Source organism: Marmota flaviventris, chromosome 19 (genome assembly GCF_047511675.1).
Source record: "Marmota flaviventris isolate mMarFla1 chromosome 19, mMarFla1.hap1, whole genome shotgun sequence".
NCBI classification, from domain to species: Eukaryota; Metazoa; Chordata; class Mammalia; order Rodentia; family Sciuridae; genus Marmota; species Marmota flaviventris.
This window is the reverse complement of record NC_092516.1, coordinates 26,920,032-26,945,455: the sequence shown is the minus strand read 5'-3', so window position 1 is coordinate 26,945,455 and position 25,424 is coordinate 26,920,032. Positions and strand designations below refer to the sequence as shown.

The following is a 25,424-nucleotide window of genomic DNA, read 5'->3' as shown; positions in this document are numbered from 1 at the left end:
TGCGGCCATGAGCTGGCGGTGCCCCCACCTGTGGTCTCTGTGCTCTGGCCCAGCTGCAGGAGCCATCTGGAGCCGTGGTCACCATCACATAGCTAGGCAGGCCCCGTCCCCCCTCCACATGGCTGCCCTGCAGCTCCCTGGCTCTGCCCTGCTCCTGGGGGACCTGCCGTCAGTTAGGAATCACCTCTGGGAATCCCTCCCTTCCAGAACCTCCTCAAAGCCACCTGTCCTCAGAGGGGACGGTGGCTGCTGAGCTCCCGAGGGCCGGCTCTCGCCCTGCTTACGGCCCAGTCCTTGGTGCCTTGGGCTGTTCATAATCTCCTGTGAGACAGTCCCCACTCAGGTGACGGAGGTCTCAGAGGGAGGTCTCCATCGCTCGGGTGGACTCCCTCCTGCCCTTCACTGGCCAGCTCCTCAGGCTGCTTAGCGTCCAGTCCCCAGGACCCTGCACTGTGTGGCCAATGTGGGCTGAGAAATGCTGGGTCTGTGAAGGAGACCCCGAGACAGGCTGGGCCCAAGAGTCAGACCAGGGGCCCTCAGTGTACACAGGCCCCAAGGGACAGGCTGGGCCAGGGGACTGACCAGGAGCCTTCAGAATACACATCCCAGTGCTCCTGACAACTGTCCTGTCCTGCCCCAGGAAGGCTCTGGATTTGTCCCCAAAGCGTGTGCAATGAGGGGTCTGTGAGCTTTCTAGGACAAAGGCTTGGCGGGGCGCAGAGCCCGGCTCCTAGAGTTCCCTCACTTCCGACTCCACGTGGCCTGCTGCCTCCAAGACCGGGAGCCCGGCCCCCAGGGCTGCCACCACGGACCCTGGAGCATTCTGAGCTCTTTCTGGAATGTTCTGCCTCTATGAGGAAGTGGGGCTTCCTGGGCCCCAGTGCTTGCTAAGGGCCGCTGCGGCCCAGGCTTCCCGGCTGCCGGAGGGAGGCCACCCTGCGCTCCACAGGCCCTGGCACCAGGCCTTCGGTCCACCACGTTTAGCAAAGAAAGAGTTTCCAACGGGGGCAGAGCTGCCTTGGCACGGGTCCCCTGCTGCTGCTCCCGGCTGGACACATGGCCCAGGGAGCACGGGCGGTCAGGGGATGCCCCACAGCTGACCTCTGCTCCTTCTAAATGCCGGGCCTCGCCCCAGGAGAGTAGACACTGAGGCCAGATAGCCTCCGGGGGCAGCAGGGACTTGGGAGAGAGGCGCCTCCAGGACAGAACAGGTGACATTCCCAGAAGGTGGTGGCTGGGGACTGGCCGGAGCAGGGGCAGTTCCCGGCCTCCCACCCCCCACCCCCACCCCCCCCCAGGACCCTGTGTAAGCCCGGCAGTGCCAGCTCCGCCCCATGCCACCCGGGAGGCTCACCGAATCCCAGGGGCTGCCCTCCGATGCGCACCATCTTCCAGAGCTCCCCGGAGGCGCTTGTGAAGAGCAGGTTACTAGGAAACCTAGGGGACAGGAGGCCGGCTGGCGTCACCGGCTCAGCCCTTCCCTGCCCACTGGCAGCCATAAGGAAGGGGCAGGGCAGGCGGGGACAGTCCCCCCAGGGTCCTCGACCTGTTGCTCGTGCCCTCCTCCTCTTGGGGAGGGCCGTGCAGGGTGGACGATGGTGGAGCAGAGGCACCGCCGCGGCTCAGGTCCCCACTGTGGCGCCTGCCAGGCACCTGGGACGAGGGGCTGCCCCGGGAGGCTGCAGCAGGGACAGCGGGAGCCCCCGCGCTGACCGTCTGCCCCGGCCTGCTCACCTCTGCTGGGTCTGCACGTCCATCACGAGGGAGATGTAGCCCTCGATGAGGGAGAAGGAGAAGAAGCGGATGTGGCCCCCGTCGTCGCCGGCAGCCATGGGGTCCTTCATTCTGGGGAGACGGGGAGCTGTGAGGGGGTCCTGCTACCCCCACCTACCCAGCAGCCCCCGCCCAGGTGGGAGGAGCTCGGCTCCCATCCTCCCTCACATCTGCCAGGGCCTGGGAGGGCCTGCTGCATTCACAGAGGCGGCACCTCACTTCACAGTGCTGGAGGCCCAGCCGGCCCTCGACACGGGCAACGGTGCCCTGCGTAGGCTTCCCTGCCCGTGTCACAGGCTGCCCCGGGCACAGGCCAGGGGCACTGCCAACTCACCAGACCCCGCCCCACCTGCCTTGACCTGAGCAAAACACTCTGAGGAAGGACGCAGAGTCTCGCCTGCCCTGCTGTGGCGCCCCCCACTGGGCACCTTGGACAACCCCGTGGTCTGCCAGCAGCGCGGCCCTGGGAGGCCTACCCGTTGGAGTAGAACATGACATCCATGAGGAGGGTGGCCACGGTGGGCAGCGTGTCGGGGTCCAGGCTGGTGACGCAGAACCTGTTGCTTGGGCTGGTCAGCGGGTGGATGACCGGCCTCTGGACTGTGAGGACACCAAGACATGACGCTAAGGCGTATGGACGGTGGGGAACCAGGGAGAGGGCAGCTGCTCTGGGAGGCCCTGCAGCCTCTCCAGCCTCCACCACCACCCGAGCTGCCAATTCTCCATGCTTGACCCCAGCCCCAGGGCCTTTGCACATGCTTCTCCAGCTGTGGAATGGCTGTTCCAACCTTCACGCTGGCTTAGCTTTCCTTTGTGCCCAGGCCTCTGCCCCACAGTCCTGGCCCCAGGGAGGTCCCTCTGATACCCTAGGCCAGGGTAGAAGTGGCCTTTGGCCACCTCGCCTGCATCCAGGGCCACCACCTCTGCTAGACCTCAGCAGCAAGGTCTGACCAGGACCGGCCCACGTCACGCCTGGCGCCCACGGAAGCCCAGTGCTCTGAGTGGGGCTGGTGGGAAGTAGGACTGGGACATCCCCAGGCACAGCCCCAGCCGGACTCACCCATCTTGGGCTTCACGAAGCCATTGGTGATGCCGAGGTCCTCGGCGGCCACGGTCTCGCCATTGACCACCCGCAGGATAGTGAACTCGGTGGACAGGGTGTGGGTGACGAAGGGCAGGTCTCGCTCGCGCACCTGGGGATGGGAGGCGGGGCCCTGAGTCCCTGGAAGCTCTGGGTGGTGGGCCTGGGGCCGAGACCCTGCCCCAGAGCCAGCTCCCTCCCTCTCTGGGTGGCCTCTGGGGGGGCACCTGGAGGGGACGGGGGGGGGGGCTGCACCAGGCGCTGGGGCATGGGCAGCTGCCTGTAGCTGCCTGGGAGGCCTGGCCGCGGCTCACCAGGATGAAGTCCGTCTGGTAGGTGGACAGCATGAACACGGAGATGTTCTGGTCGGCCAGCGGGGCGATGACGGACTTGGCGATCTTGGTCACTCCGATGGGCTGGGAGCTGGAGAAGCTGCCGCCACCGGACACCACATTCAGAGCCAGCCAGGTGGCATCTGCCACACTCAGGTGCTCCGAGGAGGGCAGCTCTGTGGGGACAGAGGGCAGCCTGTGACCCTGCGCCTCCGCACCCCACTCTGGGCCTTGGCCAGCTCTGCCCCCCTCTGGGCCTCCCCACTTGTCAACAGAACGGGTTGTGCCTCTGAGGTCCCTCCAGGGAGGACCGGGCAGCTCTGCGGGCAAGAGGTCATCTGTGGGCACCCTGGTTTCCTTGGCTGTCACGTGGGCAGGGACACCTCGGCCTTCCCCCAGTTCTCTGTCCTGCCAGGTGCTGTCACACCATCTTCCCTGTCCCCAGGGTAACTCGCCCAGATTTTCAAACTGGGTTCCAGGGGCCCTTGCAATGGACCCTGGGCAGGTGGGGGCCTGGCGCAGGGCGGGCAGGGTCCTGCAGGCTACCCCTGCTGCCAGGCCTCCCCTGGGCTCCCCGGGAAGAGCACGCAGCCCCGGGAGGGCTCAGGGTGGCTCTGGCATAGGTGGGGGGACAGCTCTGACAACAGGAGTCACCATGTCCGTGTGTCTAGCCTGCGGAGACCTGGAATCCAGATGCCAGGGCCACCTGCTGGTCCTGCAGACAGCACCCAGGGACCTTCTACATGGGGTGTGGGCACAGGTGTTGTCTCCAGGACAGACTCACAGGCCCTGGGATCAGAGGGGGGACAGGCACCTGGAGGTGGCCTCTGTGCCCTGCAAGGCCCTGCAGTGGGGGCAGGTCATTCTCACTGGACATCCCCCAATGCAGAAGCTCTGTGAGGGTCGGGGACTTGTCCAAGGTCACGAGGTGGGGACGAACAGCACCAGGCCTCACACTTGGGCCTGGGCACCTGTGGGAAGAAGGACCAGGTCCCCAGGAAGATGGGGCTCAGAGACTGGCCAGCGAAGGGGGCTGTGCTGGCCTCAGGCAAGAGGCCCGTCAGCCCAGCTCTGGTTGCTATGGTGACTGCAGCCCGGGAGCGCCCTGGTCCTGCTGGCTGGGAAGGGCCAGCGGCCAGCCTCCGTGGGGAGGAGTGCAGGGGCTTGGCGGTGGCCTACAGGGCCCTCTGTCCTGGTGAGGGACACCTCACCTGCTCTCCAGGACCAGAGCCGGAGCCTCATCTAAGGGTGGGACCCTAAGGGGCCTGAACCTGGCCACGGAGGCGCTTGGTGTGGGTACTGGGGGCCCCTTGCCATCTCAGCCGTGCACAGGGACAAAGGCCTAGGACCTGGGCTGCCCTGACGCTGGCCCACAGCTGGCCCTCTGATCCTGGGGCCAACCCCGACTCTCCTGCTGGGGGGAGTCACCGACAGATGCCATGTCAATGTATTTGATGGAGTCAAAAAGTGCCCCTCTCCGCGAGCACAGAGCACTCAGGGCCTTCCTGGGACAATCCTGGTGTGGCTCTTCACACCTCAAGGCCACGTCCATGCTGGCCAGTCCCTCTATGGTTGCCCTGTCAGTTCCAAGCCCCAGACTGACCAGCTGCTCCGTCTCCTTCCAGGTGGAAACCAAGGTCCTCAGGAGTGCTGCCCAGGGCTGCCCGGGGAGCTTTCTGTGGCCATACCTCCTGAGCCTGGCAGGCTGGGGTCAGGGGCAGGGGTGACGTCCAAGGCCACACCACTCTGGGTCTGGCAGTTGACCCAGGCCACCTTCTCTGAATTCTCCACCCACAGGGAGGGCAGGGGGAATGTCACCCTCTGCTTACGGGTGAGCTGAGGGCCCCGAGAAGCCGCTTCTTCCCGGTATCACAGAACAGGCCAGAGGCAGGCTGACCGGCCGCAGGTCACGGCACAGGTGAGGGGGTCCCCCAGGCACCGAGGACAGCCCTCCCTGCCCACCATGGCTGCCAGCCTGCGGTGGGGGCTGAGCTCCAGAACTGAGGGGGAGGTCAGCTCTGACACCTGTGGATGGACCCTCCCCAGGCCCGCACGGCCCGTCCACGCTCAGCCGGCGACCATCACAGCTGTCTCCCCGTACCCCAGGGTGCCGAGGGCAGGACGACCCAGGACATGGGCTTGGACGGTGTGGCCCTGGCTGCCCTCCCGCAGAGGCCCCCAGGGGCTGCTGCTTCCTAGACGGGGAGGGACATGTCATCTGTGGGGATGCTGCTGTCACTGAGGTGCCACTAGTTTCCTGGGTCTGGAGGAGTCGCGGGGGGTCTCTGGGGGAAGCCCAAGACCGAGACAGCTAGAAATGGGGGCACAGGGTTCGGGCGACGTCCGGCAGCCCACAGGGCGACACTGCCCAGAAGAGCTCAGACCAAGCCAGCAGCTGCCATCTGGGAGGCCTGCCAACGGGCGGGCACTGCCACCTGCTCTCGGCCTCGGCCCAGGTGACACCCACCGAGCTCCTTCAGGTGACAGGCACAGAGACCCTGGGCTTCGCTGCCCCCACCTGAACACTGCCTGGCGCTGGGGAGGGGCAGGTCCTCCTGGGCCCCCTCCTCACCCCGGGCCAAGCCTCAGGGCGCCCACGGTGTCACTCGGGGGCCTTGGGGATAAGCCTCAGGAAGGTGGGGCACAGCCAGCCCGGCCTCCCGAGGGGAGCAGACCACTCCAAGGCCAAGTGCATTCTTCCTGCCGCTGCCCGTCATCCAGGACCCCAAAGTGACCTCCCGGGGCCGAGGCCTCTCCCCGTCTTGCACTGGCCCTGGGACCGCGGCTCGGAGTGTAGGGTGCACCCTGAGGTCAGTGGGTGGGCTGAATCCAGCTGTGTGACATGGCCAGTCCCCGCCCTGGGTTCCTTTGTGTTCAACGTGGGGCCCTGAACTCGGGGCTGAGGGCAGAGGGCACTGAGAGTCCCTCAGCTGATCTAAGTGCCGCCACCCCAGGGCTCAGCCAGCGCCACAGAGCTTCTGTGACCTCGTGGCTTCTGCCCGCCTTGCTGGTTCCGGTGCCCGGGTGCCTTCAGGGTCTGGAGGGCTCGTTCTGTGTGGGGTGCGGATCGCGGGCAGGAGCACACGACCCAGAGGGCTTCCAACGCACACCCGGGCAGAGCACCACGCGTGGGTCAAAACATGTATTTTTCGGCTACCAAACGTCTCTTTAGACAACAGAGAAAACCGGAGTGTCACATTCATGTCAGAGGTGACGTTCTGACTTCTTGGTGGGGGACCCTAGCCCTGTGCTCAGGGTGACCTGCCTGGTGTCCTAGGGCTCAGTGTTTATGGAGGAGAGAGAGGACCTGTCCCCAGAGGTGAGCAGCGAGTCCCACCTCGGGGAGGCTGCGCGGCTGTCCCCACGGCGGGCCTGACCTTTCTGCAAGTCTGAGCCCTGACCCTGGGGCCACTCCAGCCAGCACCGCATGGTGACAGAGGACGAGTGAGGGTGTGGGCGGCTCAGGGACAGCCGTCCATAAAGCCACCCTGGGGAGGCCTGCAGGGGAGCGGGTAGGTGGGAGCCGGGTGTCACAGTCCTCGGGTCCACCCCTCCCATCCCTCACTGCCCTCCAGCCGCTGCCCACTCTGAGCAGTACAGCCTCAGCTCCGGGCCAAGCTGCTCTGTTAAAGGCTGGGGTACGGGATGCGTGTGGGGGTGCATGGTGCCTGGGCCGCCTGCCGTGCAGGGACACCTGCAGGGACAGCGGGAAGAACGTGCCCCGAGGCTGGGCCTCTACCTTCACCAGGACGCCAGCTCCTCCCCTGTGCTGGACGGGGGGCGAAGGTGACTCCCCGCTGGGGGACTCCTCTGCCCCTTGGCTCACGGAGACGGCAAGCTGCGCGCTGAGCCGGGAAGGAGACGGCAGGAGCCAAGGCTCTGCTGCTAACTGAGCAGGTGCACAACAGACAGCGCCCAGGGACCCTGCGGACCGCGGGCTAGGGGGCGGTCACCGGCTCCAGGCTGCTGGGCAGCTTGCCCCGGATCAGGAGCACGGCAGAGCCTGGGCGAGCCCGGCTGGGTGGGAGGCAGGAGTCACGGCTGCCGTTGATTTTTGAGGTGCTGGGGTGGAACCCAAGGTCTCGCTCCCGCTAAGCAGCACCCTCCCACGAGGCCGCACCCGACCCGCGGGTGACTCCTTGAGCCAGGGTCTCCCTCTGCTGCCCAGGCTGGCCTCAAACTCCTGAGGCTCAAGCCATCCTCTTGACTCCGCCTCCCGAGTAGCTGGGATTACGGTTGTGTGCCACCGTGTCCGGCAGGAGTTCAAGTCAGTGTCCTCCTTCCTCCTACTTTTGTCTGACCTCCACCCACTGACCACTCCCTGGCCATGAGTGCTACGGGTCACGTGGACACCACTGCTCGGTGATGGGTGAGGCCAGCTCGGCACCCGGCCCCACAGCACCCGGCCTAGGGGTGTCCCCAGCCGGGGGCTGCTTCTGCTCTAGTGGTCCCTAAGGACGCGCAGCACGTGGCCAGCGCCTGCTGGACACAGAGAAGATCACGGTGCGCACAGCTCACCCGCCGTTTGCCACCCAGCCCACACACGCCCACCTGAGCCAGGAGCCCCTAGTGACTTCCAGGTCACAAAGAACCCCGTTGGTTCCCGCTGCCACCATCTGAGCCTCTCCCGGGGGCTCAGCGACCTGCGTACTGTGACCTGCAGACGGCGGCTGGCTTCTGCCGAGACAGCTGTCGGTCACCAGATGCCCTGGCCAACGGCAAGAGGGGCCAAGGTGGCCCTGGGTGACAAGCAAAGCTCTTGGAGCTGGGGGTGCCCCGCTCTGGCTCTCGGCAGCACAGCAGGGCCACCCCTGCCCCTGGTCCCATGGGGCGGCTACCAGGCCAGAACCCTCATCCACAGGCACTCCCCCCAGTCCTTCCAGAACCTTCCAGCCGCACCCAGGAACATTGGCTACCCCTGCCCCCAGGTGCTCTGGAGCCTCGGTCTGTAGGTGCCACACTGCCCCATGGCTGCACCCCCGGGACCCCAGGGAAGCTCACCTGAGCGATGGGCTGGCCCGGGTGGCTTCCCAGCTCTCTCGGTGACGGTCACTGGGTGCCTGTTCCTCATACCTTCCCCACCTGTGGCTCCTTGGTGACGGTGCCAGGGACATTTATGACTTAAACGTACCCAGTGTCTTCTCAGGTGGTCACGGACACCCTCGCGGCCTAGCAATTGTGGCCTGGACAGGAGGCCATCACCCAGAACTCAGCTGGGGACGCAGGGCTGGCCCTTCCTGGCCCCTGCGGGGCACCCTCGCCTGCTTGCCCTCTGTCCTGCCTTCTCTGGGAGAGGACTGAGCCCAGGCCCCATGTCGTCCCTACTCTGCTCTGGCCACCGGGATGGGCCTGGGGCCCAGCAAGGCTGCTCAGGGAGCCCCTGGGTCAGTTCTGGGGTCGAACCCAGGGCCGCAGAGGAGTGAGGCCAGGACCTACAGGACCTGCGCCCGGGTCTTCGGGGCACCCTCATGGCTCTGGGGAGAGGCCGTGGTGGAGGAGCTGCGGGGCTCCCTCCTCGGGCAGTGAGGAGCCTCAGAGGCCTGAAGGCCTCAGTGTGGACACAGCCCTCTGGACACCTGCAGGAGGCCTCTCAGTGCAGCCCCAGGGGTGACTGGAGCACTCGGCCAGCTGCAGGGTCCCACCTACTCACACGACTCCCCCCTCCCCTTCCCCGGCCTCCCAGCCCTCTAGGGCCAGCAAAAGTGCCACCTCCTCCAGACGTCCTCCCTGACCGTGTGGGTCCACTGGAAGCAGCCTTTCTAGCCCCCAGAAAGGGCCATGCTGGGGAAGACCCTGCTCTCCCAGACCCCAGTGAGCTTGGGCGGGGGCTCCTGCTGGCCAGGCGGAGAGGTCAGGAAAAGCCTCCAGGCGAACGCAGACCCAGACACCCTCTCCTCCTCCACACAGGCCGCCAGCATCACGAGGACCCTTTCCCGGGCACAGGGGCGCACACCTGTAATCCCAGCTATTCGGGAGGCCGAGACTGGAGGATCTCAAGTTCAAGGCCAGCCTCAGCAACTCAGTGAGGCCCTAAGCAACTCAGCAAGAGCCTGTCTCAAAATAAAAAATAAAAAGGGCTGGGACGTGGCTCAGTGGTCAAGCGCCCTGGGGTTCAGTACCCAGCGCCTAGAGCCAGGGAATCCTCTGAGGGCTCAGAATAAAGGCCCCCCACTCCCCCAGCCCCAGCCTTCCTGGCCTCAGCTGTCCCTCTCTTCTTCCTGCCAGGTTCCCTGGGGCTGCCGGCTAGCCCCCGTCTCTGGAAGCCCAGGATTCTGTCTGGAGAGCCCCTCCGAGTGGCACCCCTGCAGGGCTCACTGTGGACTGCTCCCTCCAGGAAGCCCTCTGACGCAATAATCGGTTGGCTGTTCCTAGGTCTCTTAGAGGCCGAGGCTGGACCCCTCACCTCTCCTCTCTGCCCAGGGCTTGGCGCACGGAAGCATCCAGACTCAGCCGTGAGGCCCTGGGCAAGCTGTGACATTCCGGGCCTCGGTACCCTCCTCCACGCAGCCATTCCCGGCGTCTGCAGAGGGCAGCGTGCCAGGCTGGAGAGAGGCGGACAGGTCTGGCCCGGGAGGCGCCCGCCTGGGGATGTCACTCCCGGTTCAGACTCCACCGAGGCGGGAAGCACCTCCCCGGTTGCTCAGGTCAGCACTGTGTCCACTGGACGCCAAGGCGCTCGATGCTTAGCGCAAAACGGGCTTGGGTTGGGGACTCTGCCCAGTGGCAGGCTGGCCCAGTCACCCTGGTCTTGGGGACCGTGGGCCCTGCTGGCTGCCCCGCTGGGGACGTGCGCTGTGTCCACTTACGACGGGGTTCTGGGCGGCCCCTTCGGAGGGGACGAGAACCCGGGTGTGACTTTCCTCCTCCAGATCCTGGGCCCCTCCTGTGGTCCCCTGCACAGGGACCCCTGTGGGGAGTTCTTGTGGCTCAGGGACTCTGTGCACTTGGCCAGCGGCCTGTGGAGCTGGGCTGGACCTTCCCCTCCCTGGTCTGGTCCAGGGCTGGGCGCAGCAGCTGTCAGTAAACGCTGCCTCTATCTTGTGAGGCCAGTGGCCCCGGGTGAGCAGCGCCTTGGCCTCAGGACATCTTTTCGGCCACAGATGGTCCCTGGAATGTGGCCCTGGGGGAAGAGCCTCCCTGTCTCCCTGCTCCTCTGGCCTCTCACCCCCACTGCTTGGTCCCATCTTGGGGGTGGACTAAAAAGACCATCTACTCCAGGGAGCCGAGGCCCCGCCACTTCCCTCTGCCTCTGGGGTGCTGCGAGCTGCAGCTCTGGGTAGAAAGGTCCGTGAGCGGAGGAAGAAATGGGACTGTTGGGGTCCACGTAAACAATGGAACATTACTCGGTCATGAAGAAGAATGAAATCATGGCATTTGCTGGAAAATGGATGGATCTGGAGATGACCACGCAGGTGTAGTGCTGATGGACAGGTTCATTTTGTCATGCTAGGTGAATAAGCCAAGACCCCCCAAACCAAAGGCCAAACGTTCTCTCTGATATGCGGGTGCTAATCCACAACCGGGGGTGAAGGGGATAGAAGTTCACTGGATTAGACAAAGGGGAGGGGGGTGGGACTGGGAAAGACGGTGGATGAACTGGACACCACTTTCCTGTGTTCACACATGAACACGTGACCGGTGACACTCCACGTCACTACAACCACAGGGTGGGATCCTGATTAGAATATGTCACACTACACATGTGCACAATACGTTAGGCACACTCCACGGTCATGTCACGTGAATAAATTAAACAAATGAGACCGTGTCTGAGCTGCCGGGCACGGGGTCCCCAGGGCACGGGGTCCCCAGGGCGTGGGTCTCCAGGGCGCGCTCTGTGGTCAACCTGGGAGCTCCTGTTTCCTCTGCTCGGAAACAACGACCGCGTGAGTGGGCGGCGGGTGCCCGACGTGCCCTCTGCACACACACGCCCCTCCCTGCGGAGCAGGAGGCCCTGGCCCTGCCCTGGCCACGCGCTGCCCCCTGCAGGTGGACAGGGACACTGCGCCTGAGATGGGGAAGTGGGCCGGGTTCCCTGCCCTGGCTTCCAGCCTCTGAAGGACCCAGGGGGGGGGGGGGGAATGGCCTGTCCCCTCCTGTGACCGTCACCCTCTCATCAGTGGCGCGAGGTTGCACTGCTGCCCCGAGGCCCCACCAGATGGCCACGCAGCCAGCTTCCCACGGGCGCCCTTCCCGGTGCCGTTCTGGGGCCCGGCTGAGTGGCTTCGTGTGCTGAGGTGGGTTCCTCAGTCCACCCGGGGGTCAGCAGGGACTGACCACAGGGCCCGGCGCCAGAGGCAGCTTCTCTCCAGTCTGAGAGCAGCCACCTGGGCCCGGACACGGGGGGCGAGGCCACTCGTCCCTCTGGGCCAGCCTGCGGACTCTCGGACGTCCACTGGCCACGTATCCTGCTGCATCCACGGGCCTGGGGGACCAGGCCCTCACCTTGCTGCTGGGCTGCACTGGCCCCTCCGCAGCGTGGGGGTGAGTAGGGGGGGGTCCCTGCAGGGGTCCAGCCCCCGCCCGTGGGAAGGCACAAGCTGCCCTCTGCCTGTCACTGCAGGGTGGAAAGTGACAAAGTGAACCCGTCCGTCGGCGCCCGGCCTGCAGCCGGGAGCTGGGCGCAGCCTGGGCTTTCAGAGCACAGCTCGAGGGACCTGGGGACGGGGGTGGGGACCGGGCGTCCTGGGGAGGGGGCGAGCCCTGGAATCAGATCAAGGGACAGGCACACACCGCACAACGGTGACCCCGGGGCTGGGGTGCCACTCAGGGCGAGGTGCCTGCCGGGGGGCTTCAGGGCACAGTGACACCCCTCTTAAAGGACGGAAATGAGAATGACGGGGGACGGAGGGCGTCCCCCACGGAGCCAGGCCACGCTCACCAGGGCCACGCTGCTCCTCCCCCCAGGCCCCCGACCTCAGGGCCCCTCAGGGCCTCCTGCTGGCCACAGGGGCAGGGGACAGGGGGTGGGCGGCCACTCACCCAGGAAGCCCTCCTCATCCACGATGATGGTGTAGTCCTCCGGCGTCTCCGTCAGGCTGAAGAACTTGCACCTGGGGACAGACAGGGACACGGTGGTCAGTCCTGGCTGGACCCAGTGGGGCGTGACTCCGTTTCCCCAGAGCCCTGACCCTGGGCTGTGGGGACTCGCCCCCTCCGTGTCCCCACCGACCCGCAGTCCTGGCTGACGAGGTCACAGAGAGGCCTAAAGATGCTGAATGTCCCCTGGAATCCCCGGTCCTTGGGGACCTGAGCCAGACCCTGTGGTCCTCTGGTGGCTCCCGGAGGCCAGCGGTCCAGCCGCCAGGCTGCCACCTGCTCAGGACAGAAGCTCCGCACCAGGACGTGCGCGTGTGACTCCTGACCGCCCACCGGTCGTGGCCCGAACTGCAGAGGCCCCGCGTCCCTCCTTCCACGCAGCATAAAGGGGGGCGAGTGACCCCTGCGCCCCTGTGAGGTCACACACTGGGAGTCTGTCCTCGTGACCTCTGGAAGAGGACAGGCCAGCGAGCCTTTGTGGGGCCGGACAGGAGGCCGCTGGTAAGACCCTGTCGACCATCAGGTCAAAGGAGCGCCCTGAGCCACGCCCGGGAACCCGACCCCGGGGAGGCCGGGCGGAGCCTCCACTCCCCTGACGCAGCCTCCCCCAGGTCCAGGCCAACCGCTGTGGCTGCCTGGACAGGTGGCAGCCCTCACGGCTCCTGGTCAACAGCCACGGGTCACGGTTGTAAGTGGCCACCAGGGGCCCGGCCTGGCGCCTCCCAGGGACCCCACATGCTCCGAGGAGCCTCCCGCCGTCCCAGAGCCCCAAGAAGGAGAAGGGACACAGTGGTTGCTCCTGTCACCCTCGTGACTGAGGGACACTTCAGAAAGAGACCATGCAGATGGCCCCGCGGGACACAGACTGCGGCAGAAGGCCACCGCGGCCCCTGCACTCAGGGTTGAATACAGAAGTCGTTGGATGACCCGTCCCGGGTGGTGCCGCGGCCTGCCTGCTGTGGGACACCCACCTCAGGGACAGGTGGCAGCCCCGGAGGGCTGAGCAGTGGAGGGACCTGCTCGCCTCACCCGGGTGACCAGACTCGGCTCTCGGACGGGCTCTCCACGTCCCCGTGACCCTGGGTCCCCGAGCTCTGCTCCCCTGGCGCCTCCCACGGTGCGGCTCTGGCTGGAGGCTGCGTCGGCCTCCTGCCCCGTCCTGCCCTGGCTCCTGGCCTGCCGTCCATGCTCCGCCCGCCTCCAGGGTTGGCAAGGGCTCCTTCCACTGACCAGCACGTCCTCTCCTCCTTGGCTGCCAACTTCCTGCCCAGCCTCCGGGAACAGCCCCAGCCTCTCCTCAGGAAAATCCCTTCCCAGTCAGCTCCAGCCACTCTCTCCCTCAGCTACCCCAGAGTGGTCCTCCTGGAGGCCAAAGCCTCAGGCTCTCGCCCCTGTCCTGGAGGGAACGTCCAGGCCACTGTGGATGGCTTAGAGTTGCTTCCCAACTCTAAGGGAGTTCATTCTCCTCACGGTCTATACGAAACACGCCCTTACAGCTGGGCAGTACACAACCCGGGCAACTGCACATAACAGTCCCGAGTGCCGTCCACAACTTACTACAGACACTTTGTAGGAGAAGGGGGGTCTGCTTCTCCCACGAGGCCGTAAGCTCTCAGAGGCTAGGGCAGTGGGTCCTCTGGAGGCACATTCAGAACCCACCCCTGGCTGGATCTAAAATCAGCACTCGGTGACTGCTAAGCTAAGGGTCACACACTGCTGTTTTTTTTTTTTTTTTTTGGCACTGGGGACTGAACCCAGGGTCCCTCGACCACTGAGCCCCATCCCCAGCCCTATTTTGGGTTTTATTTAGAGACAGGGTCTCACTGAGTTGCTTAGCATCTCATCATTGCTGAGGCTGGCTTTGAACTCGTGATCCTCCTGCCTCAGCCTCCCGAGCTGCGGGGATCACAGGCGTGCCCGGCCCACACCTACTTTGGCAACCAGAGAAGCTGTGGCCTGCACCAGCTCTGCCCGCCCCCGGGTGGCACTGTCTGCATGGACCCCTCTCCTCTGGGGGAGGCCACGGTCTCCAGTCCCTGCTCTGCCTTCTCTCAAGCCACAGCTGGACGCACACCCCAGTGTGGGTGGCCACCTGTCCCTGACTACAGAGAGCTGAGGGGCAAGACCTGTCACCAGGCCTGGTGCTTGGTGCTGCAGGAGACCCGCCTCATCCTGCACCCCGAGGGACAAGCCCAGGGTGGCCCAGCTGCTGTCCAGCTCCAGCCTGGGCAGTGCCCAGCCTTCAGGGACCCCGCCAGCCCCCCAGCAGGCAGACCTCCAGCCCTGGCCAACAGGGGGAGCCAGACAGGTCATCCCAGAACCAGCCAGTCTGTCCAGAAAACTCTCAAGAACAGGAAATGCCCCAACCAGTGCTGATCCAGTCCCAAGAAACTGGACTGGACTAGTGACAGATCTGTTCCCACACAACTGGACAGGTGGCACAGCCCGACTCTGGAGGGGAGGGCACTTTCGTGTCTCAGTGGAGAGTGTCCTTGCTGTTGGGCAGTACACACCCTGTGCAACTGTGTGTGATGGTCACTTGGCAGGTTCTGCAGAAGCAGTCAGGTCGACACAGAACCCAAGATCTCCGAGCAATGAGGAGGGAGACCACGGTGACAGCAGCTGTGGCTCACTGTGGTTCAGGGCACACCCCAAGAATCAGGGTCCCCTGCTCAGGAGCACCACAGCACCCCGGGGTTCTAGGAAGAGAACACGGGTCCTGGGGGAGGGCAGGTAGCTAGAGGAAGCCCAGGTCTGTTCAGGGCGTCACAGTCAACACAGAGCATGCCCGGGGGGCTGAAGGGACCCCACACTGTGTCCCCACCAGCCTGGGGGAGGCTCCAGTCACACCGTGGACTCTCTGAGGGACCATGGGACGCCAGCTTGCCCAGTGAGGCAGAACCGTCAGGCTCGTCAGCTGTGTGACTTCAGGCACGTTTCCTGCCCTCTCCTTGGCTCCAGGGGGTGAGGGCTGTGCCACATGCTCCTGCCTGACCACGGGCCAGGAGCAACAGGCCCAAAGGACCATGGACCGAACCTCTGAAAACACAAGTCCCAACAGACCTTCCCTCTTTTTAAGCCGATGGTCTCAGGTGTTTCATAACAGTAACAGAGGCTGACCCCACAGCTGGCTTGGAGGTGGAGTCGTCCACTCTCCGCCCTGGGTAGGCGAGCTGCAGATTCCAGGGAGGACGGATGGGTTAAGCCACCTCCATGCCTGGTGGACATGGGTTTTTAATTCTCTTCTTTTTAATGCTAGGGATGGAACCCAGGGCCTCGCGGACGTGATGAAACACTACACCACCGAGCACCCACCGCCCTCTATTCCTCAAACACCGGCCTCTCCCGAGCTGTCCTGAGCTGCCCTGAGCACACCCCTCAGCTGCAAGGTGTCTGTCCACCTTCCAGCTGCCCCCAGTTGGTCGGGGATAGGACAGGGACGCCCCTTTACAACAGAACAGGAAGCGAGCCAAACCCGCAGTCCGGAGCACGACCCCGGCTGGTACCCAGCTCCCGACAGCTGCGGCCGAGACCTCAGGAAGTCGCCAGCCTCTCAGCAGGACTGAGCGGGGCTAGGCAGGTGGCCTGAGAGCACCGCAGGGCTTGATGCCCCCCACCACCCAATGCTGCAAACAGCAGGGCTCAGGGAGGGTGGCTGTGCGGAGCCCAGGGCCTGGACGCGGCTCGGCCAACGACCCGCCGTGGACAGAGGGCTGCAGGAGGGCCCCAGACAGCCCCTCCCTCCTAGGCGCCGGCCATAGGCTGGTCCCGTTCCTCTGTCAGCAGGTCCCCTGGGGCCGCTGAGTGTCCCTGTGCCCCTGGGGGGGTCACGGCCTGGTACAGGGCCCGGTGCAGAGTCGGGGCTTCTTACCAAGCGTGGCCCCTGCAGTCTGGAGGAAGGGCTTCAGCCACATCTCTGCAGCCACCAGGGAGGGACCAGTTGAGCTTGCTCCAGGGACACACTGCCCTGCTGGCCACTCAGGCCGCCAGGTTGCAGAGAGGCCCTGACCAGCCATGACCACAGGGCCTCCTGTGCCAGGCAGAGTCTGGCGGGTGGCAGGCGGGCTCTGCTCTAGGCGGGCGCAGCCCCTCCCCACCGCCTCCTGCATCCCTGACGCCTCATCTCAGCACCTGGCCGCGGGGGGGCGCAGCTCGAGCCGTGGCCAAGCCCTGCTCGGCTTTTGCCAGCCAAAGGGTGGACCCGACGGGCACTGCCTTTTCTGTAAGACGGAAGATAGACCCTGCTGTGTCACAGGGGCCATTGGGGGATCAAACTCCACATGAAGGCACGTGGCCACCTGCAAGGGCAGGACCGGGGATGGCAGAAGGGACAGGAAGATCTGGAAACGCCCGGGGACCCAGCTGCCCCACTCCCACCCCCGGGGGCCCCAGGTCTCTGGTGGCGTCTCTGGTGCCAGGTGCTCGCTGACTTGGGGGCTCCCAGGCCACGCGCCATTCCCCTCCCCATGAGTGCCTGCGCATGCCAGTGGTCACCTCCCCGCGAGGAGCTCCGTCACTGTGCTGAGGTCACAGTTCCAGGGCTGCCTTTGCCACGGCCACCTGCTCCTGGGAGACGGCCTTTCCTCTCTCAGCCAGGTCCCCAGTGCCCCGACACCACACAGCACCTGGCACAGGATCCGTTACAGAATGAAGGCGTAGAATGGCCATCCCCTGGGGACCCTTGCGGACACCCAAGTCTTCTGACGCTCAAGAGCCCTCCACAGAGTGGCTTGGCACCCGTGCTGAGTTTCTGCACCTATCTCGCTTCATGCCATCTCTGGACACCCGAGGACACCCCTGGGTGCACAGTGGCCCACGGTGGCCTCCTCACTCGCACGACACCCGCAGCACTAGGTGTATAGCAGGTTCAAGTCTTGCTCTGGGGACTTCTGGGTCCCCCCCACCCCGTTCCTGCCACAGATGGGCACACTGACAGCAGCTTCGGCGGCCAACCCCGACCTTGCCTCCGATGGGGGCTCCGCGAGCCTCTGCCCAGGGGCGTCCACCCTCTCGCTGACGTAACGGGAGGCAGGAGGAGAATGTCCCAACGGCCTGTTCTCAGTGACGACCACCCGGCTACAGGCTAGAGGCCCACGGCAGGAGAGGTGAACGACGGCAGAGGGACGTCACTCCCCAGGTGACCGGGCGGCCGTCTCAGCAGCATCCCGCGAGGACAGGGGACCGTCCCCAGGGTTCTGTGCACACGGAGCCTGCAGAGGTTAAGGCAGCTGAAAAAGGCCCGAGGGTCCCTCTAATCGCTGTCCCTGAGGGATCGAGAACACAGTCACCCTGGGCCGGAGGTGACCACAGGGCCCTGGACACTGGCCGGTGATGGGCAGGCTGCCAAGTGGACCCTCCCTCCTCTCGACCCCGCAGCCAATGATCGTACCCCTAACACCTGCCCTTAGGTGAAGGACCAGAGGCCATGCGAGGACCCCAGCTGGAACCACGGCCTGCCTGGTCCCCTGGGGAGCCTGGAGGGGCAGGCGGTGGCCCTGGGGTCTGGCAGAGGGTGGGGAGGGCTGGGCCACAGAACCAGGGCTGCTGCCGGCTGCAGAAGAGACAAGGCACCGGCCACCAGAGGGCAGGCCAGAGGGACAGAGTCAGGAGGACCCCGGGCGGACAAGGCCACAGCCCCCACCCAGGCCCGCGGGGTCTGGGTCACTCTGTCCAGCTGGGGCTGGGCAGCGACGTGGGCGTTCACTGTGGCTCCAGATGGACCTCCAGCCCCTAACTTGGTCCCCTGACCTGGCTCTGGTGGAGGGCCTCAGTCCTGGTGCCAGCCCAGCCTGTGCCCATTCTCCAAGAGGGGCATGTCGCTCCCTCAGGGGAGCTGGTCCTGTCAACAGGACCACCAGGTGGCCGTGGCAGCCACCTCTGGTCTCCTCCCAACACTGCGAGCCCATCCACTGCCCAAGTCCTGTAACCAGAACACGTAAGCTGGACACCTGGTCTAAAGCCTCCTGTGCCCAAGTCCCCAAAGTCCCCTAAGCGTGTCACTACAAGGCCTCAGGGCCCAGTGGGGGCATCGCCTGGAGGTGGTGTCCTGTTGCCTGGCGATCCAGGGCCCCGGCCACCCTGGCCACCCCAACCCCTTCGTCTATGGAACAGGGTGTCCTTGGCAGCCCCATGGCTAACCCTATCCTCAGATGCCCCTGAAGAAATGACCTCCAGCCTGGCAACGTCCTGGACCCGACTCTGGCCACCCTCCCCCCGGGCCTCTCCTGTCCCCGGCTGGCTGGCCCAGGGCCCCGAGCTCCCTAAGGAGCCGGTGAGGGCCGTTCCCAGACATCCATGGGCCACGTCTCCGCCCCAGCCTGGCCTCAGGAAGCCGGGTCCTCACAGGGCCTTCCTTCCTGTCCTGCCCTCGCCTCTCTGAGGCCACTGTCACCTCAGCTTCTCTCACAGCCTCAAGTTTCCTCCCCCCCGCACCCCCTCCCCCTCCGTGGCCCTCTACCGGCCCAGCACTGCCCTGGCCGCTCCACCAGCCAGACCTGGGGGCAGGACCCTGGCCGGCGGCTGGTCCTTGCTGCCATTGCTCTGCTTCCTGCAGGGACTCTTCCAGCGGTGGCCGCTCTCGAGGGCACCCAGGCCTGCCTGGCCCCATGGCCTCCACTCTCCCTCCAGGTCCAGCCTCCCCGAGCCTCCCCTTCCTCACAGCCCTGCTCCGAGATGGGAACTGCTGCTCCCCATTCCCTAGACGAGGACACCGAGGCCCAGGGAGACTGAGTGACCAGACAGGCCCAGCTGCAGCAGGCCCCAGGGGTGGCCTGTCCCTGTCCCCCGAGGATGAGGTGGAGCCACATGCCTGCTACCACCCTGGGATCCCGTTGCCTCCCCGGGGTTGGACCAGGGCCCACGGCCAGGGCAGAGCCAAGGCCTGGGGCTGCCCTGTGCAGGCCTGGAAGCTGAGTCACCTCCAAGAAGCACAGTGCCATCTGCAGGCGCGCTGGCCACTGGGCGGCACCAGAAACCCGATCTGTTTACTCCGAGTTCCCGACTCTGCAGGGCAGGCCCTCGGCGGCCTGCCCTGGGCACCCGGGCCATGAGCCCCTTCCAGCCCAAGCCCTGGCCAGCAACAGCCCTTCGCCAGGAGGCGGAGCAGAGGGCAGCTGGAGGGGAGCTGGTCAGGCGAGGCCCACGGCTGAGACTTGGGGTTTATGGACCAGATAAAATCAGCAGGGCACAGGGAGAGGGTGCTGAGGGCAGGGCTGGGAGGCCAGCTGTGCCATCTTCCAGACCCCGGAGGCCAGCGCCCCCTCTGTGAGGCGACCCTTCCTTCCCGGGGCAGCTGATTCTAGAGGCTCTACCAACGAGGCCTCCTGTAAGGGGACACCTGGCTCATCTTCACTCTGTCCTTCGGGGCCCCCGATGCTCACCTGAACGTGGGTGTCCCAGCTGGGAGGGTGGCGGGGAGCCCGGCAGGGCCACTTCTGGGATAGCCCCTCACTCTGCTCCCCGCCTGGGACATTCCACCCTGCGCTCCTCAAACTTCATGCTTCAGGTGGACCCTGCCGTGGGCCACCCTCTGTTCCATGAGAAGCCCTCTCAGTGCCACCCATACCTTCCCTCTTGACGGCCAGCGCCTGCTCAGTAAGAGGGATGCGCAGAGCCAGAGCCCATTCCGCTGAGTTTACTGCCCCTGCCCCGATACTGGGTGCTTACATGGGTGGGGACCAAGGCTGCTTCACCACTGCAACCCCCACTCACAGCTCCAAGTGTCCAGTGGGGTGCGGCAACATCCGACTGAGTCCGCCACGTGAGGAGGGCAGAATCGAAAAGCTTGTAAATCTTAGGTTGCACGACATTCTGAGTAGCATGACGCTATCTCACGCTGTCCCCCTGTGCCTTACCCTGGATGTGAATCATCCCGTCCAGTGTATCCATGCTGTATATACTACCTGCCCGTTAGTCACCTGGCTAGTCTTAGTGGCAGTCTGTGTTTCAGATACACTGTTGTCCTTGTTACGGTTCAAGTAACCCCTATGTTACTTACTAATGGTTTTGAAGAACTACAGGAGCGATGCTGGCAATTTTATCACAGTATATTACTATATTTGTTTACTTTTATTAGTGGTTATTGTTGTCTGTTGCTAACTTATAAATAAAACTTTATCATATGTACGAAAACTGTGTCTATTTAAACTGGTTCTCTCCATGGTTTCAAGCATCCACTGGGGGGGCCTGGAACTCGCCCCCCAAGGACATGTCGGGGCTGTGGTGTGGAGGATTTGGCAGAGTCAGGCAGGTCCCTTCCTGGGCCCCCGGGGCCTGTGGGTTGCACCACCTCCAACTCAGCAAGCCTGGTGAGGTCTTGTTGGTGGTCAAGGCAGACCTGGGTGAGGGTGCGAGTCACCAAGGTGTGGCTGGGAGCCACATTAAACCTGGGGAAAGGACTCAGGTGGAATCACACACAGGTCAGGGTGGGGGCGGGGAGACGGGCCTCGTTCTCTGGCAGGTCTTGTCTGTGTGCTGGCTCCTCGTGCTGAGCCCTGGACCACCCACCACGTCACCTGCCTGCCCCTGGGAATGAAGATGAAGTCTGCAGGGTCACGGTCCCCAGGTCTTCCTCCTTCTCTCGGGGCTCCTCTGGGCCTCAGCCAGACACGTCGAGCAGTCCCCTGCAGGTGGCCATGTGGCTTGGGCTCCAGGGTGGGCCTTGAGGGTCCCCAGAAGCCAAGGCTGAGGGGAGAGGGGCCTGGAGGTGACCCGAGCTGGAGAAGGAAGGACTGCACCATCACCACGCCATGCCTGGCACTGACCCCAGGTTGTGCTCTTCGTGCAGGTGAGAAACATTTCTAAGGTGCTGGCACCCAAGCCTGGGTCCTGGGTACCCGTGGTCCCCTGCACTGACACGGAGTCGTCTTCCCTATGTGACGCATCCTGCAAGTCCTGGTGTGACACTGCACTGTAGGGGACCAGAACCAACCCGGGTTCCATGTGGACTCCCTCTTACAGGGACTTCAGCACCCCGGGATCTAGTATTCTGCGGGTCCTGGGACCAACTCCCCAAGGACACTAGGAAGGTCTATGATTTTTTTAAAATCCAAAATTCATCTTTAAAAACTGGGCCATAACTTATTAGAATAAAGAGGACAGGGTCTGGGAGGACGACCTGGAGTCCTGGTGCAGAAACATGCCAACATCACCCCCAGCCTGGGAAGATGTGGGGCGCAGCCACCATTGCAGGGGGCCGGCCTCTAACCCCTCTCCTGTCGACAGGAGGTGACCGCTGCTCTGCTGTCTCCACAGATTCTCTTTTTCTCTTTTTTAAAATTTTTAAACTTTGTTCTGATTGGTTGTACGTGACGGCAGAAGGCACTTGGCTACCACACAGGTGGAGCAGGGCCTCCCCTTCTTCTGGTCGCACATGATATAGAATCCCGCCAGTTGTGCAGTCACCAGCGCAGAGTGTGGAAGCCCTTCACTCCCCTCGGCCTGATCCAGAGCAGCTCTATTCTTCCCTAGTGCCCTCCCCCATTGTGAATTAGCGTCCTCATATCAGAGAAAACATTTGGCCTTTGGTTTTTTAGTTACTTTGTTTAGCATGATGTTCTCCAGCTCCAACCATTTACCAGCAATTCCTAGCACTTCATTCTTCTTTAAGGCTGAGTAATATTCCTCTGTGTGTGTGTGTGTGTGTGTGTGTGTGTGTAATATATCCATTCACCCACCTAGGTTGGCTCCACAATCCTTTGGGTATAGACCGAGGAGAGGGATAGCTGGGTCAAATAGTGGTTCCATTCCCAGGTTTCCAAGGAATCTCCGTACTGCCTTCCATATTGGCTGCACCAATTTTCAGTCCCACCAGCAGTGTATGGTGTACCTTTACCCCACATCCTCGCCAACACTTATTATTGTTTGTCTTCATGATAGCTGCCATTCTGACTGGAGTGAGATGATAGAGTGGTTCGGATTGGCTTTTCTCTGATCGCTAGTGGTGATGGGCATTTTTTCACGTATTTGTTGACCTCCACGGCGTCACACAGGTGAGCTGCCCTGTTTCTGGCCTCTCCTGCTCAGTGCGCTGTTTCTGAGCGCTCCTCTCATTCCGTGCCACTTGCCGCTGTCCTCGCTGCTGGACACGCCCCTCCACATCGTCACCATAGGTGCACCTGTTTGTCCTTCCTTTGGTGGCCTGCAGTTTGGGACCATCATGAGGAAAACCACTGCGATGACCTTAAACGCCCTGGCTGTTTCCTTTGCCCCCAATTCCCGTAATTCCACCGGAGTGGCCCACGCTCACTGCAGAACTGTGTGCCGCCCAGGGCTTCGCAGGCCACCAGAGCCCCGTCCCCCTGTGCGGACGCTGGATTCCAGGGGAGCCGGGAAGCAGCCCTTGGGCTGGGCTGGGCCAACAAGCTGGGGAGAGAGCTGTGGTTCCAGTGTCCCCTCCAAGAGAGACGCTGAAGTGGGGGACCTTCATGAGGTGACAGGTCACGAGGTGACAAGTCACTAGGGCTCTGTCCCATGCACGGATTAATGCCTTTACCTCAGGGGGCTGTTCCTGACAAAAGGGGTGAGCGGTCCAGCTTCCCCTGTGGCAGACCAGAGCTGGCCACATTCTCAGGCAGCGCCTGTGACTGCCCTCGGGCCTCCCCAGCCTCCAGCCCCGGGGCCTCCCAGCCTCCAGCCCTGGGGCCTCCCAGCCTCCCAGCCTCCCAGCCTCCAGCCCTGAGCCCAAGAAACTCCCTCGGTGCGTACACTCCCCATCTGAGGCGTGAAGACAGAGGGCTGGGGGGGGATGGCCGGCCACCCTGGGACAGTGTCCAGGGAAGGGCTCAGAGGAGGGGCTAGAAGCTCAGGCCCAAACCAAGAGGCCCCCAGAGCGGCACCTGGTAGAAGAGGGTCCCTGAGCCAAGGACGAGGACTCCTCTGCTATGGTGACAGGGCGTTGGGCCCCGTGGACATGGAGCGTGGGCTACGCTGTGTCCTGTGATGTAGAGTGGAGAGTCTCCGTGGGACAAAACCATTCACAAACATCCAGGGACAAGCGATTACTGTCCCGTCAAGGGGACCACCGGGGACACTGTCACTCCAACAAATAGAGTCAGAGCAGGATTAACAACTGCCACGGATCACAGTGGCAAGCGCGTCACTGTGCACCTGAGCACGGCTGGAGCACGGGATGAGACCTGCGTGTGTGTGGCTGGTGCTGCTGGGGACCGAACCCAGGGACTGAACCCAGGGCCTCACCCTGAGCTCCACCCAGCCCTGGGGGTGGGTCATATGTGCTCGTTTACATATGTAAATACGTCTCATTACATTTATTCCCTGGTACCAGGGACTGAGCCAGGGGCACTGAGCCACAGAGCCACACCCTGCCCTTTTTATTGTCTTAGTTTGAGGTAAGGCCTGGCTACCTTGCCTGTCATCCTCCTGCCTCAGCCTCCGAGCGCTGGGATTTCGGGCGTGTGCCTCGGCGCCCGGCCTGACCTGTACCTTGTAAACAGCTTGCCCTGGCTGCGTGGAGGAGCTGCCCCTGGCCGCGGAGGACACGCTGTTCCGTCTCTGGGCAGCCCTCTCCGCTCCTGCCTGGGCCCGTCTTCTCTCAGGCTGGGCACTGGTCAGGGCTCTCCAGGCCAGAGCCCACAGGATGGATGATCAACAGAGCTGCTGACTGAGCTGAGAGGGTTTGTGAGGGGAACTGGCTCACGGGTCGGTGGCCCCGAGGGTTCCCACGCGAGCTTCTGCAGGATGAGGACCCAGGGAAGCTGGGGGTGGAACTTCAGTCCAGGCTGAAGGCTGAGGACCTCGGGTCACTGGCGTGAGTCCTGAAGTCCAAGGGCCAGGCAGCCTGGAGCTTCGTCACCAAGGGCGGAGAGCCCCACTCCAGGACAGAGGGGCTGTGGCTGCACCTGTTCTCTGCTCCCTCCAGGCCTCGGCTGACTGGATGGGGGCTGGCCATGTTGAGATGGACATTCCTGCACCGTCTGCTGATGGGAACGCCCTCACTGACACGCCCGAAAAACGGGGCTAACCCAACACCCAAGATGCCCACCACGGGCTCCACCCACGGCCTCGCAGGACCAGCAACGGAGGCCTACGTCTGGTCACGACAGAGCGGCCCCTCCTGAAAGGACCTCAGGAGCACCACGAGGAGCTGTCACCATCACTTCTCGTAGTCCCAGGGTCTGCTGGAGTCGGGACGCGAATGTGTCCTTCCTGGAAGGACCCCAGTCCAGGAAGAACTTGGGGATGGTCAGAGCAGGGCGTAGTGCTCACTGCAGGCACAGAGGGATAAGGGACACTCCAGGCCCACGACCCACTCTGTCCCCCAAACACCGGGAAGACTCTTCCCCTCCACCAGGGAACCCGGGCCTCCAGTCCCTTCCCTCCCTGCCCTCTTGGGACACTGTAGCAGGGACACGTTTTCCTACACCCGAGAAGTCGGCCAGTACCAGCCTCAGCTGGGGGACACTGGGAGGGGAAGGGACTGCGGTGCCTGGGGAGCCCCCGTCCCAGCCAGGACAGCCACCGTGTGGGCCTGGACCGCAGGACCGTCCCATGATGTTTCACGAAAGATGGAGGCCAGTTCTGTGGCCGCCCTCATGTTCAAATGCTGATGAGGTTTTGAACCCACTGGGTGGACCCGGGGACACGCGGCCTCCTGTGCCCCGCTTTCCTTCCCTGGACCCCAGAGGGGCTCCGTTGGTTTTAGGAGCAACTTCCTGAGGGCAAAGTAGATGTGTGACTGCTTAGGGGACAGTGTCAGCGGCACCAGGGGACCTAAGCCACGGCCTGCAGAACCCCAGGGTCCTGTGTTGCCTGCTGGTGGGGGTCAGGAAGGGGCTGGCCGGAAGACTTCAATGGCCCGCATCCGTCTGTCTGTACCGCAGGTTGTCAAGGCCAGCCGCCAGCCGGGACCTGCGGGGCTCCTTCCGGAACCCTCCAGCAGGCAAGCCCGAAGCCTGGGCAGCAGCGCCCAGCCGCTCAGCAGTGTCCATGCCCGGGCAAGCCGCCCCCCAGGCCCTTCCTGGAAGCAGCTTCTCAGGAGCCTGGGAAGAGGGCGAGTGTCCCTGCCACTCCCAGCAAGCCGGGGCCTGTCCTGCGCTCCGGGCCACTCCTGTAGTAGGACAGTGTCCAGCTCTGGGCTGGCTGGGGACACAGGTGTGGCAATGAGAGGAGGTGGGGATGGGAAGGCACCTGGAGGTGGGGCGCTGGGCGGGGGTGGACAGCCAGCCCGAGGGCCAGGGCTT

The 25,424-nt window shown here is 64.1% G+C and overlaps 1 protein-coding gene across 2 annotated transcripts in view; it reads right to left on the bottom strand.

Annotated features, from left to right (window-relative positions):
- Nucleotides 1-25,424, bottom strand: part of Castor2 (cytosolic arginine sensor for mTORC1 subunit 2) — a 45,393-nt gene that overhangs the window by 6,232 nt on the left and 13,737 nt on the right. Inside the window, exons 1-7 of one of the 2 annotated variants that reach the window (XM_071605800.1) lie at nt 18,720-18,962; nt 12,169-12,239; nt 3,169-3,362; nt 2,834-2,966; nt 2,250-2,373; nt 1,735-1,845; nt 1,355-1,437 (exon numbers count right to left, since the gene is read on the bottom strand). In XM_071605800.1, the coding sequence (XP_071461901.1) occupies nt 1,355-1,437; nt 1,735-1,845; nt 2,250-2,373; nt 2,834-2,966; nt 3,169-3,362; nt 12,169-12,239; nt 18,720-18,832 (829 nt within the window). In that variant the 5' untranslated portion in view covers nt 18,833-18,962. Of the gene's footprint in view, nt 1-1,354; nt 1,438-1,734; nt 1,846-2,249; nt 2,374-2,833; nt 2,967-3,168; nt 3,363-12,168; nt 12,240-18,719; nt 18,963-25,424 lie in introns of those variants that run through there. The other variant, XM_027948643.2, reaches the window with a different exon arrangement.